Here is a 15,193-nt window from a genome sequence, read left to right on the forward strand (position 1 = left end):
GAGGAGGCTTGAACCAAGGTTATCTAGTAGATGTGAATGTCCCAGCATCTCAAAAGGCATTTTAACTACCTCTCCAACTGCTTGCTTTCACAGTGTTTGAAATACTGTGACTCTGTAATAAGTTTGAAGCAAAATGGATAAAGGGCTCCATGTTGTCCCTTTCAGGATTGTTTTGGATATGCAAAGTTCCTTGAGACCTCATTTAAGGAAAAGAATGGATTTTTTTAAAGTTTTAGTTAGTTTAGGCAGATATACAGAGAAGAGAGAATGAGAGGAAGATCTTCCATCAGCCAATTCACTCCCCAAGCGACTGCAACATTCGGAGCTGAGCTGATTTAAAGCCAGGAGCCAGACTTCTATCGGGTCTCCCACATGGATGCAGGGTCCCAGGGCTTTGGGTCATCCTCAACTGCCTTCCCAGGCCACAAGCAGGTAGCTGATGGGAAGTGAAACAATCGGGATTTGAACTGGTGGCCATATGGGATCTTGCTGCCCATAAAGGATCACTAGGCTATCGCACTGGGCACCAAAGGGGGATTTTTCTGTTTCCACCAAGCGTATCACTGGGAATCTAACATAGACTGCTTTGGGTAGTATTAACAGGTTAACTGTATCAACTCTCTTTCAAATCATTGGATACATCTTCCCATTTACTTATGTCCTCTTTAATCTCTTTTGGAAAAGTTTCATAGTTTTCATTATACATGTCTTTCACCTCCTGATGCTGGGCCAGGCGAAAACCAGGAGCTTCACTGGATCTCCTATAACAGTGGCAGGGTCTCAGGTACCTGAATCAGGTTACACTGATTATTCCCATGACATAATAGGGAAATGGATAAAAAAAAATGGAGCAGCTAGGATCCACACAAGTGCCAATATGGCACGCTAGAAACACCGTAACTTCAACCACTATGCCTCAACATTGGCCCCAACTCTTAAGGTGTTTTATTAACCTCATGTTACTGTAAATGGAAACGTTACTTCCTTTTTGAATGGTTCACTGCTAACGTACAGAAATACAATTGATTTTTGTGTACTTTGTATCTGCTCTTTTGTTGACTTCATTTACTAGCTGTAATAGTTTGTGGAATCTTTTTAGGTTTCTCCATATCAGATCATATCATCCGTGAACAGAGCTTTCTGCACTTCCTCCCCTGTAAGGTGGGTGCTCTTTAATCTCTTTCTTACCTAATTGCTCTGACAGGGCTCTCAGTGCCATGTTGAAAAGAAGTGGTGCAAGGGCACATCCTTGTTTTGTCCCCAACCTCAGAGAAAAATCTGTCACCACTTCATATGATCTCTCAGGTGGGATTTTCATTGATCACTTTCATTATGTTGAGACAGGTAAAGAGCAAACGGGGTTCATTAGGAATATTATCCTGGCTTTTTTCCCCTTCTATAGTGTTCTTTTCTGGGGCCTGGCATCAGGATACTACAGGTTCCATAAAATGAATTTGGAGATTTTCCCTTTCATAATTTTTTTTAACTTTTCCATTTTAAATTATATTTTTGGCATCATTAATGTTTGTATTTATTTATTTGAAAGGCAGAGAGAGAGAGAGAGAGAGATCATCCATCCATTGGTTCACTCCTCAAATGGCTGCGATGGTGAGGTAAGCCTGAAGCCAAAGCTTCATCAGGGTCTCCCCCATGGGTGCAGGGGCCCAAGGACCTGGGCCACCTGCTGCTTCCCCAGCTGCACGAGCAGGAAGCTGCCTCAAAGTGGAGAAGCCAGCACTTGAACTGATGCCCACACGGATGCTGCTGTTGCAGGCGGTGGCTTAATGCTGCACTGCCAACCCCAATTCTTTATCCTTCTGTAGAATCAGTTATTTTAGCCTCTATTCCTTAGTCTGGCAGAAAGTTTGTCAAATTGATTAATCTTAAAAAAGAAAAACAAGCCTCTTAGTTTTATTGCTCTTTTTTTATCATTTTTTTTCTAGTTTCAATTTCATTTGATTTTACACTGCTTTTTAATATTTCTATCCTCAGTTGACACTAGTTATTCCTGCTTTTATAGTTCCTTGAGATACAATTTATGTTTGAGATCTTTATAATGTAGGCTTTTATTGCTATAAATATCCTTCTTAAAATTGTTTTTGCTTATAAGTTCTGTACGTTCGTTTGCTTTATTTTGATTTGTCAGAAGACTTTTAAATTTCCTTTTTTATTCCTTCATCCATTGGTTGTTCAGGAATATACTGTTAGAAAACTCTCTACTGGGCCCGGCGTAGTAGCCTAGTGGCTAAAGTGCTCACCTTGCACTTGCTGGGATCCCATATGGGACTAGTTTGTATCCTGGAAGCCCCGCTTCCCATCCAGCTCCCTGCTTGTGACCTGGGAAAGCAGTCGAGGACGGCCCAAAGCCTTGGGACCCTGCACCCATGTGGGAGACTGAGGAGAGGTTCCTGGCTCCTGGCTTTGGATTGGCTCAGCTCCAGCCATTGCGGCTACTTGGGGAGTGAATCATTGAGGGAAGATCTTCCTCTCAGTCTTTCCTTCTCTCTGTATATCTGATTTTCCAATAAAAATAAATAAATCTTAAAAAAATAGAAAACTCTCTACTATTTTTCAATATCAAATTAGCACCACTCTTCAATAACTTAAAAAAACCTGTGGTACATGAAATGCTAGTTAGCAATAAATTATTAGCATGTACTACACTATGGATGAATCTCAAAAGCATTATGCTGAAAGAGGCCAGACAGAGAAAGAAATATTCTGCTCATAGGAAGTTGCAGCAAAGTCAAAAGTACAGGGACAAAAATTAATTGATGCCTGTGAGGGGTTGAGTGGAAAGGAAGAGTACTTTTGGGCATGAAGAAAGTTTTATATAGCATGATGATAATGATAGCTATGACTTTATGATTGTAAAAATTGAATAAACTTTACATCTTAGAAGGATAAATTGAAGTTTTGCTCTATGTAACTTATGCCTCAGTAACTCTATCTTAAAAATAAAAATCTCAGTCCAACTGAGCATATATTTTATTCTAAAATTGTTCGCTTTCTCATTTGAGAGTGGCCCCCCTTTGCTTTGACCTGCTTTAGTGTTCGGGTAGTGGGACAAGCATGAGCTCAGATTATGAAGGCCTCTGCCGGACACCCTGGTTTCTGTGGCTTCTACCAACAGCCCACGTGTGGGTACGATCTAGATACTGGCTTTCCTGGCTGTGCTCTCTGGCAGTTCTTCACTGGAACCTCCTGGTCTAACCCCACTGCATGGTTCCTACTGTGGAAGAACTTCTTGTCCTGCCCTCTACTCTTTCTCCTCACCACCACTTACGCCCTCTTGCATTCTGGGCCAACTCATTGGCTCACCCTCACTGGATATTAGCACAATGATTTAGGCTTTGTTAACTTTCAAAATGTCCACCTGGAACAAGCAAAACACCTTCCAAAAAAGGAATAGGGCATACATACCATCATGGTTGTCTATTCTGCCTTTTCTTTCCCCATTCTTTTCAAACAGAGACCTGGGGCTGTCTGAGCAGATATTCCACCAAGAAACAAGGTGCTAGGCTCCCTTTCTGAGAAGTGCTCTTGATTTCTGGGGAATTCAGTGAAGAAGTGACAATTCTACTCCCCATTAGACCAATGATTCTAGTCATCTTTCCGATTGAGGAACAGAAAAAAATCCTGTCTATGGTCAAAGCAGAATCCAGTGGAGTATTTATGCCAGTTTCACACTTTTGATTCAAATGTTACATAAGAACTAAAAATTCAAGTTTATATGCTTACTTACCTTCCTTCATAGGACGCTACGCCCTCTTTGACTAGCTGCTCATTAATACTAGTAAGACTCATTCCAGGAATACCAACAGCGTCATAAAGTTCAACTAGCAGCACATTATCTTCAAAAATCTCTGTAAAAACATTAAAACTAGTTTTGGGAAAGAAATAAACATGCTGCAAAATATACATTGGGAACTTTTTAAAAACTGGAACCTAATGTCTTTCATTCTGTATACATGAATTTCCTTATTGGATAAAGCTGTAGTCTTGCTAGGGGCTTAAAGTAATATCTTGCAGACATAAGTCAATTGTCACTATCCTGTGGCATATAAAAATTAACACATTTTACTTCATGTTCCTATGTATTATTTGTTGTCTAATTAACCAAAAGCACTTTCAAGTTTTTAGATCAAGAAAAATAAAAATAACATCCATTGAAGTATTCTGATGTATTTAACATTTTTCAAGGATTTATTTTTGTTTATTTGAAAAGCAGACAGAGAGGGAGAGAAAGTAGAGAGAGAAAACTTTCATACGCTAGTTCATTTCCCAAATGGCTGTAACAGCCCGGGTTAAGCCAGGCCAGCCAGGAGCTTGGAGCTTCTTCCAGGTCTCCCATTTAGGTGCAGGGGCCCAAGCATCTGGACCACTGTCTGTTTCCCAGGTGTCCTAGCAGAAAATTGAATCAGAAGTAGAGCAACAGGGACTTGAATGCTGGCATCACAGGCAGCAGCTTAAACTGCTATGCCACAATGCTGGCCCCTTTAAATTGTTTTGTTGGTTTCGACGAAGTTCTAAGAGGATAAAAGTTAGCAGGTTAACTCAGGCTAGTGATTATTTGTAAAGGTTTACAGCTTTTACAAGAGTGCCACAATGTTAAAATAGTTAAAAATTCAATCTAGAACCCTCAATTAACTGGAATTTTTCCCTTAGTGTTTTTAGGATCTATCATCTAACTCTTCATTCATATATTCCTAATTCTTTTTTTAAAAAAGATTTTTTTTATTGGAAAGGCAGATATACAGAGAGCAGGAGAGACTGAGAGGAAGATCTTCCATCAGCTGGTCCATTCCCCAAGTGGTCGCAACGGCCAGAGCTGCGCCAATCTGAAGCCAGGAGCCAGGAACCTCTTCTGGGTGTCCTGCATGGGTGCAGGGTCCCAAGGCTTTGGGAATAGAACCGGCACTCATATGGGATCCCAGTGTGTTCAAGGTGAGGACTTTAGCTGCTAGGCTACCATGCTGGGTCCTGTTTATTTTTTTCCTTAGGTAGAGTGACACACACAGAAAAGAGAGACTAATGAATTGACATCTATCCACTGGTTTACTCCCCCAAATGTCACTAACACCTAGAGTTGGACTAGGCTAAAGCCAGAAGTCTGAAACTCCATCTGGGTCTCCAATGTGCGTGGCAGGTCCTAATCACTTGAATTGTCATCTGCTGTTTCCTAGACTGGAAGCTGAGCAACCAACTTGAAATGGCACCCCGTGGGTGTCCCAGGTGGCAGCGAACGCTGTGCCATACTAACTGCTCCTCAAAACTATTAAAAGTATACTGGGAATTCACTGAGGGTAAAGTTTTTTTTTTTTTTTTTAAAAAAAAACACATTAAAAAAGTTTCATCTGTTTGAAACTCAGTGTGATGAAAGGAGAAGGGGAAGAGATATGGGAAGGATTCATCCACTGATTCATTTCCCAAATGCCCCAAAGAGCTAGGACTGGGTCAGGTTGAAGCCAGGAGCCAAGAACTCTGAGTCTCCCATGTGAGTGGCAGGTACTTCAGCCATTACTTGCTGTCTCCCTAGAGCATCAGCAGAAGGCTAGGTCACAAGTGGACCAGCTCTGCTATGGGATATTTGTATTCCAAGGTGGTCACCTGCTGCAACACAATGCTTGCCCCAAATAGATGAAGTTTTTATTTCTTTTGTGTATCTATTTATTGACAGGAAATCTGTTCAGTAATGATCTGAGTACACAGCCGAGTTTTAGGAACCAATCATCTAAAATCTGCGCTGAGATCACTAGCTGCCTAGACCTTTTACACGGTAGGAACTGGTACCTAGTTAGAATGGTGATGCCAAAGAAAAAATAACCATTACTATTGTAACATCTATTACTCAGATGTACGAGTATATCTTAGAAAATGTTTTTTCAAAAGGTGAAAAAGTTATTTCTGTTGACTTTCAAACAACCAGATAAATTTATCTTAAAATGAAAATGAAAAGCTAAGCAACATTTAACCTCAACAAAATTTGATCTCCCCAGTTCCATCTCTTGTGTTTCCTTTCTTTTTTTTTCAAGATTTTTTTTTTTACTTTATTTATTTGAAAGTCAGTGTTGGGATGAGGGAGGAATGGAGGGAAAGAAGGAGGGGTGGGGGGAAGAGATAATAATAACATGAGTGTGTGTATATATGTGTGTGTGTATATCTATATATCTATATCTATATATCTATATATCTATATCTACAGAGAGAGAGGGAGAGAGAGAGAGAGAGAGATTTCCATCCACTAGTTCACTCGTCAAATGGCCATAATAGCCAGAGCCCAGCCAGGTGCAACCAGGAGCCTAATCTGGTTATCCTACAAGAGTGCAAGAGACCAAGGACTTGGGCCATCTTCCACTGCGTTCCCAGCCACATTATTACCAAGGATCTGGATTGAAGTGGATTCACTGGGACTAGAACCAGTGCCCATACCCACTATACCACAGCACCAATCCCTCGTGTTCCCTTTTAGCTCTCTGGTTTCATACTTCCATGACAGTCAACTTTCCCTGGATTCTGTCGCTTCACCATTTTCCTTTCTCTCCTAATTAAATTTAAAATGTCCATGCTTTATAAAGTAACACATCGTATCAGTTGGTGGCTCCCCTTCTCATCTGTGCTAGTTCACTTTACCATAGGGGTTTTGATATCCCAATCTTATCACTGCGCAAGTGTATAAAGTTTTGGTTGGACATGGCCCACAGACACTTTTTAAAATCAATCTAGGTTAACTACTATTGTATGACTAGTGTGTGGCTGTCAATGATACAACAAATAATTGAGAAAGAAAGAAGAATCAAGAGAGAAACTTGTAAGTTCATAATGGGTTGTCCCTGTGAGGTCTACTTGCTGTATACTTTGTCAAGCCTGGGGACAGCTCCTTAGCAAAACCGTTAACATAAAGGAACTGACTTGATTCCTGACTTTCAGGCTTCTAAGTGACTACACCAAGGGTACCTTGATTTTAATGGTAATTTCTACTTTACATGCTTTCGACTCCAGTGCCTGCAGAAAATACAATTCCATAATTCTGTAGTGCTCATTACTACTAATGATGGCACACTGAATTGACCCTAGGATATGAGAAATGATGTACCATGTGACTCTTACAATTATATGATTATGTGACAAAAAATAGCTTACTAATAACGGAGCATGTCATAAATTTATCTTGGGTCTTCTCTTCAAATTTTTCTTTGGCTTTCCTGGACCACTTCGTTGTCCTTTTATATGGTTCAATATATGCCAGCTTACATTTAATTGCCTGTGTGAAACAAAATCCCACTATTAAGACAGTAAACTTAATTTCTAGTAACTTCATAATTAAATTGGTTTTACTTAAACCAAACAAAACTGATCTTTTTTAAATACATATTTACAAGCAGAGGGGTCTATAAAATACTTAATAAATGCAAATAATTTTTCTGTTTAAATTTTCTTATTATCATTTTATGATACAGTTCCTTAGGCCCTAGGATTTTCCCTACTCCTTCCCCTGATTTCCATGCCCCCTCAGTGAGTTCTCCCATATCATAACAATAGCACAATTCCTCATAAACAGTAAGAAGTCCATCACTGCGGGCATGCACAATGGCAGAGAATCCAGCATCCCACTGTCAAGACACATCCAACAATTTCACTGGGAGTCCATCCTCGATCCGGAAGTGGAGATGACTACTGCACTGTATCCTCACATCTGGGTATGTCAGTTTCTATCACACAGTCATTATACATCCCTCCCAGTAAAAAGCCACAAAACAAAACAACAGAAAGAAAAGAAGAAATTAACAACACAATGAAGTTAAATAACATGCAACTTAATGACTAATTTTTTGCTGGAGAAATGAAAAAAAAATCAAGAACCTTCTTGAAGAAAATGATGCTACTGTATGTTGAGTTATTAAAAAATTTAATGAGGAAAAACACATGTTTTGAAGAAATGAAGCTCTCTCTCTCTTCTCCTTCTGGCCTCCCCGCTACCTCATTCTTCCCTTTTTTCCCCGCTGATCTCCCTCCCACCACTTCCATTCCGTTCCTGCGCCTTTGGAATAAACCTTCCCAGATACTTTGTTGTGTCTGGTATTTCTGCCTCACGAAAGCTCCTGGCTAACTTTGAGCACTGTCCTAGGATGACCATAACCACATCCTTAAGATCCTGTATCTCTGAACACATTCGCTAACTGATAGACACAGGAAAGCAGCAGATGCAATGGTGCGGTGCTGTAGTAATACCCAGCGGCATTCAGCAAGCCACGATCTAAACTCCACCAGCAGCGAGGTGGGAAGGGACGTCTACTGGGAGCTCAGGAGCTAGACTCAAAGAACTGCCCGTCCTGCTGGTCTGTTTGACCAAGAGCAGAGACAGAGCAGCAGGTCCCAGAAGGGCAGTGTGGGGAACAGGGTGAATTTAACGGCCCAGTCCACCCCCTACAGCACAATCAGGTGCCATTTTGTACAGTGTGAAAAACTCTAAGACTGCGGAGACAACAGTGAGCTACACATGTGCAGAGCTGGGAGCGAACTCGCTGAGCTCAGTGCACTGCAGTGGTCCCAAAGGAAAATAATACTGACTTTGGCATTGTACAGGTCAATGCCAAGATGTTCTGGCAAGATCAGTACCAACAACAACTTAGCTCTGTAGGATACCTGGTGTCTCCCTAATCCTGGGACCTGCTCCAACCAGAAGTAGGAGAAAGACTGTACAGACAACAGTGCAGCCTCAGCATGACATCACAGGAGGTAGAGAGTGGTGAGTCAGGAGTTGGGGCTGCAGAGATTACGGTGGAAGTCTAACATAAGAAGAACCCAGACCTGGAACTCGCTGGAGGGAGTGGCACAAGTGATTGCAAACAAAGAGCCGTGTACTAACTGCAATAAGTAAAATCGCATTGTAGACCTGAGGGTGACAGAGCTTAGAAACCTGCCACAAGCAGAAGACTCTGCTAACCAGAAGTACAATGACCAAAAGAGACAGTGGCACAATAAATATTACTGAAGACTCCCCTGCAAAGGAGCAAAACCCTTTGCCAACCTCAGAGTTCACTGAGGAAGACATTGAGAAAATGGGGGATGCAGAATTCCAAACACCTGTTATAAAACTTCTTAACAACAACAAGCAGCACATAGCGCAGGAGTTCAAGGAATTTAAGGAACACGTCACACAGGAAATTTTTTTTTTTAAAGATTTTTATTATTATTGGAAAGCCGGATATACAGAGAGGAGGAGAGACAGAGGGGAAGATCTTCCATCTGATGTTTCACTCCTCAAGTGAGCCGCAACGGGCTGGTGCGCGCCAATCCGATGCCGGGAACCTGGAACCTCTTCCAGGTCTCCCACGCAGGTGCAGGGTCCCAATGCATTGGGCCGTCCTCGACTGCTTTCCCAGGCCACAAGCAGGGAGCTGGATGGGAAGTGGAGCTACCGGGATTAGAACCAGCGCCCATATGGGATCCCGGGGCTTTCAAGGCAAGGACTTTAGCTGCTAGGCCACGCCGCCGGGCCCGTCACACAGGAAATTAATCAAATGAAAGTTAATATATCAAAAATCAAGAATACAGTGGAGCAAATTAAAAGTACAGTGGAGAGTCTCCAAAACAGAATGAAGCGAGCAGAAGAAAGAATCTCAGAATTAGAAGATATTTCCTGTGACCAGGGGGGAAACAAACAAAAAGCTGGAAGCAGAGCTGGATCAGGCCAAAAAAAAGTATTCAAGAATTGAAAGACACTATTAAAAGGCCAAATATAAGAGTTATGGGAGTCGCAGAAGGTGCAGCAAGAGAAACTGGGATTAAGGGTGTATTCAATGAAATAATAAGGGAAAATTTCCCTACTCTAGAGAAAGAATTGAGAAACAATATCCAGTAGGGGCACAGAACTCCCAACAGGCTTGACCAAAAGCGATCTTCACCACAACACATGATCATTAAGCTCTCTTCAATTGAACATAAGGAAAAGATCCTTAAATGTGCACGTGAAAAGAATCAACTGACATATAAAGGAATGCTAATTGAATTCACAGCTGATCTGTTACAGGAAACTCTACAGACCAGAAGAGAATAGAGTGACATATTCCAGATTCTAACAGCAAAAAATTGTCGGTCCAGGATAATGTACCCAGCAAAGCTTTCCTTTGTCTTTGAAAATGAAATAAAATTCTTCCACAGTAAAGAAAAGTTAAAAGAATATGCCCAGTAAAATAACAGAAGACTAAATCGATGAAAAACCCATTGCTAAAATGACAGGACCAATTTACCACCCATTCATATTAACCCTGAATGTAAATGTCTCAAACTCATCGATCAAATGTCACGGATTAGGGAACTGGATTTTTTTCCATTTTTTAAGATTTTGCTTTTGAAAATCTTTACACAGTTGATTGGGGCACAGGGGTTCGGGGCCTGATGGAAGGTGAGTGGGACTATCGTTTCCATGTTTTTTTTTCCTGTATCTGGGGTAAAAGAGGGGTAAGGGTAGGGGCCCCACCCAGTCTCCCACCCATCCAGGGTCCCCGATGTGGGGCATGCTCCGGGGGTCTTGCTGGGGTGGTTTTGATGGTTCGGCAGTTATGGATTGCTGCCAATCTCGCCATTCCAAGCACAAAGAAATTGCTGCAGAATCCACTGGTTGACATAGTCCATCTTAAGAGTCTCTGTTTGCCCTGTTTTTCACTGTCAACATATGCTGGGGTAGTTGATTGATTCGTTTTGTCCTCTGTCTTCATGGTTAGGGATCTGAGTCTGACAGTTCAACTGAGGGGATTCCTAAAGAAACTTTGAGGTGAACCCAGACCAGGTTCTTGTGTGTACAGGGCTTGATACAGTCCATCGCCCCAATCAGCTGGTGGTTGCAATTGCTAGGTCGGTTTTGTTTCCAGCCCTGTCTTCCACTGGAACCAAAGGGTGTTGCAGTCCAGCCTGATTCTACCCAGCACACTTGGCCCTCACACAAACCAGTGGGAGCTACAGCCTAGTCGGAGCGACCCATAATGTGAACTGGATTTAAAAAAAGAAAAAAACCAAAACCCTTCTATTTATTGCCTACACAGGACATATCTCACCAACAAAGATTAGCGGAAACTGTATCTTGGGGATTTTGATTTTTTTAAGTTTAATCTCTTCAAATAGATCATACAGTAGCATCATTTTCTTCAAGAAGGTTCTTGATTTTCTTTTTCATTTCTTCAGCAAAAAATTAGTCATTAAGTTGCATGTTATTTAACTTCATGGCATTGTTAATTTCTTTTTTCTTCCTGTTTATGATTTTGTACTGTGGCTTTTTCATTTAAGGGGATGTATAGTAACTGTGTAATGAAGACTTTCATATCTGGTAGCATGTTATGTAACTTCATGGCATTGTAAATTTCTATTGTTCTTCCTATTGCGGATTTTGTATTGTGATTTTTCATTTAAGGAGATGTATAGTAACTGTGTAATGGAAAGTGTCATATGCAGATGTGAGGATACAATGCGGTATGCATCTCTACTTTCAGACCAAAGAGGGACTCTCACCTGGTTGCTGGTAGAGTTCAGATGGCCACTTGCTGAATGCTGCTGGCATATCAAGTTACTGCAGCAGCACACTTTTGTTTCTGCTGCTCTCCTGTGTCCATCAGTCTGCAGGTACCCCTCTGCTGCTGGTCTGTCCTCTCCTATTTCCTGGAATGTGCCCTCTCTGTTTCACCTTGGCTAATGTTTCTTTGTTTATTTAAACATTCCATCATCTTGATTCTCTCAATAAATGCAAATAATTGTAATCAAAAGAGTATGTAGCTGAATGAATTAATACACTTACAGGAAAAACGGGCATCAAAGAACTCAACATACTTATATGACTAAGTGAGAAAGCAGGTTATAGGATTATTTATAGTCTGATTACATAATTACCGAAACAGTGGAATATTCAAGTATACCAAGATATTAACAATTCTGTAATTCTGAGTGACTCTTTTTTGCTCACCTGCATTTTCAAGTTTTGTGCATAATATTTATTTAATTGAAGAAATGGCTTATTGTTGGAAGCATGTCCCCTCACCCCTGATCCTTCTCTAGGAATTCTACTTCAAACAGGTCAGTACAGTTTTTTTTTTTTTACATATTCTTCCAGACTTTCTGATGAATACATCTATTTTATACACACACATGTACACACACACAAATGTAATCACAGTGAAAACATTTTGGGATGATTTTTTTCACTTGATATACATGAATATGAAACTCTTACCATATCTCAAAATGGTATATTGCAAGCCTTAGACCAAAGTACTTATTAAGACTTAATAAGCATGTTTATAAATGTTTCTTTGCTAAGGTATACTTATTTCTTAAATGCTAAGTGTAACAACCTTACCTTTAATCTCTGTATCAGAAACTACTTAAGATAATTAACAGTATAATTCTGTGGTGAAAAAGGACTTCTACTAATAATTCCAAGTTTGTGCCAATGTTATAGTAACCTTAGTATTTGTAGTAAGTGGATTACCTTCTCTGGCAGATCCATGAACTCATCCTTTATTTTACGCATCTCTTTACGTGTTATTTTTGCAGTATTACCAAAGTCTACATATTTAACTTCAACTTCTCGAAGTCCAGGTAAGCCTTTAAAGATCATGAAATTAGACATCACACATTTATAATTACTCAGCAAAGTATAGACTGTTTTATGGCCAATTATCTAATCTACAAATACTTCTAGTTTCAATAGGAAATTTAATAATTAAAAATGAAAGTATGTGGGGGCACTGCTAAGACAGTGCACACGAATGAGCCTCCTTTTGCTTGTGGTTTTATTCCACAAATGCCTGGGAAAGCTGGCTGAAGCCAGAAACTTAACCCAGAACTCCCAACTGAGCTAGGGTTACCACCTCTTGAGCCACCAGCACTGACTCCCAGGGTGATTACTGGAAGGAAGTGGAGATTAGAAGCTGGAAAAAGCATCTAATCCAGGTACTTAAATAGGGAATATGAGCACTCTAACCAACATCTCAGCTTGTTCCAAATTCAATGCATTTTAAAACTTGAGAAATATCTGTAATATACAAATCCAACAAAACCTAATCTACAACGCATACTTGGTAGAATATGAAAAAAATTTAACACATTTAATGGATCAAATTCAGCATAACAAAATCTATTAAGTGTTACATGGAATTCAAGTTAAGCATTAGGTTTCGAGGGCCTAGCATGAAGACTAGCTCAACAGGCTAGTCTTCTACTTTGCAGGGCTGGCACTCCACAAGGCATTGGTTCTAGTCCTGGTTGCTCCCTTCCCATCCAGCTCCCTGCTTGTGGCCTGGGAAACCAGCAGAGAACGGCTCAAGTCCTGGGGCCCCTGCACCCACATGAGAGATCTAGAAGAAGCTCCTGGCTCATGGGTTCACATTGGCCCAGCTCTGGTCTTTGTGCCCATTTGGGGAGTGAACCAGCGGACACCATTTTCTCTGTCTGTCCTTCTCTGTAAATTTGCCTTACAAACAAACATAAATAAATCTTGAAAAAAAAATTGAGACTCCCATTCATGTGCGCCAGCGAATTACTAGAAGAAATACAAGTGAGCAACAAAATAGCAGAGAAAATAAAAACAATCCTGCTTTGCAGTATCCACTAGTTTTCCAGCCAGATTCCCAATGGTTAAATCCTAGTTAAAGTCAACTAACATAACAGAGACAGATATTTACTTCCCAATAATATCACAAGTTTTCTGAAGACAAATGACACAGAAAATGGTAATATCAAATACCACTTCTGAGTGTTTGTATTAACTCAAATGATAATAATTTTGAAGTAAAACATTTCCCAACAGAAAGTGTGCACTTTCCTACCAGTAACCTTTGCTCTGTACCAAACTCCATCTTCAAATTTAGCTACACAGGCTTGATCTTGAACTGGACAGAGGATTTCCAGGTTATCCCCATCTTCACTTTCATAGAATTCCTCGATTGTCTTTAACAATATTAGAAAATCCTGGTTCTCTAGCTAAAAAATAAGGTGGAAAAGAAATGCAGTTTAATGTAAACATTAAAACTGGAATTACATAATTATATATATTAACTGGAATTATATGAGTATATATTAACTTATCAGAGTTACAAATTCTGAAGAAACTAAATTAGCACACCAACAGATTCAACAAAAGTATCATTTTATCAGTTAACAGCATATCTTCTAGCTCTTTTTCTATACACACATACATCTCTTCCACTTTTGTTTCTAGTAAAACCAGACCATTTCACATACAATATATATCATAACCTGTATTTTTCTATCAATTCTCAATTTTTCTATCTTATTACACATCTTTACTAACTTCTAAGGCCATACTTAGTGTTTCCTAACTGACCCAAGTCAACATTCAATCCTAGATTACTCATTGCTTCTGGTTACCTTTATAACTCTTCAATAAGTCCAGTTTTTTTTTTTAAAGAAGGCTGTGATGTTGACAAGAATAACTCATTTTTTATGCAGAATGTCCCAAATTAATCCACTTACTGGATTTATATGAATAGATTCTGATGCTCTTATTTAGCTCTAGTCCTCCAATGACTAGGGTATAGTTGTTGGATTTCTGAAAAGTTTAATGTTGCTTCTAACAATGTGATGGACGTAAGTCAACCTTTCTGGCCAGCCCACAGTATAGCTGATTTAGTACACTCAAACTGCAACGCATCAGAAGATATACTACTTACTGATTCACTACACCCCTTCCACGGTCTACTTATATTTCTCCCTTGCGTACTACATTGATAGAACATGAATATCCAGTTTCAATCAAACATCCATTTAATAGTGTTAAAATAACTCTTCTTTAAATCAGTAACTTAGTAGAGTTTGAAATTACTGTATTCTTGATAAAAACAGAAATTTATCTCACTAAATGAGGCCTGCTTGGCATAGTCTAAAACCAGTTTTTTGGCTTACTTTTTCATTTTCAATTTAAAATTTTCATGATACACTTCCACAGGCTCAGGGATTTCCCCTTCCGTCGTCCCCATTTCCCCCACTGCACTGTTTACCCCTATGTTATTACAACAGTACAGTCTTTCAGCAACAGTCACAAGTCCATCATTCTTCTGTTTAAGAGTATCATGGCATTGTAGATATAGACAATGGTAGAGAGACCAGCATCCCACTGTCAAGAAACATTTAAGTTTCACTGGGAGTCCATCTTTTATTCAGGAATAGAAATGCATACTGC

At 40.0% G+C, this 15,193-nt stretch overlaps 1 protein-coding gene across 1 annotated transcript in view; it reads right to left on the reverse strand.

Moving 5' to 3' along the window:
• The window catches only part of RNF17 (ring finger protein 17), a 113,199-nt gene that overhangs the window by 39,707 nt on the left and 58,299 nt on the right, over window positions 1–15,193 (reverse strand). The window contains exons 17-20 of the mRNA XM_058670998.1: window positions 13,821–13,974; window positions 12,482–12,597; window positions 7,144–7,264; window positions 3,746–3,866 (exon numbers count right to left, since the gene is read on the reverse strand). Of these exons, the coding sequence (XP_058526981.1) occupies window positions 3,746–3,866; window positions 7,144–7,264; window positions 12,482–12,597; window positions 13,821–13,974 (512 nt within the window). The remainder of the gene's footprint in view (window positions 1–3,745; window positions 3,867–7,143; window positions 7,265–12,481; window positions 12,598–13,820; window positions 13,975–15,193) is intronic.

The sequence above is a fragment of the Ochotona princeps genome, chromosome 12 (genome assembly GCF_030435755.1).
Source record: "Ochotona princeps isolate mOchPri1 chromosome 12, mOchPri1.hap1, whole genome shotgun sequence".
In the NCBI taxonomy this organism is placed as follows: domain Eukaryota; kingdom Metazoa; phylum Chordata; class Mammalia; order Lagomorpha; family Ochotonidae; genus Ochotona; species Ochotona princeps.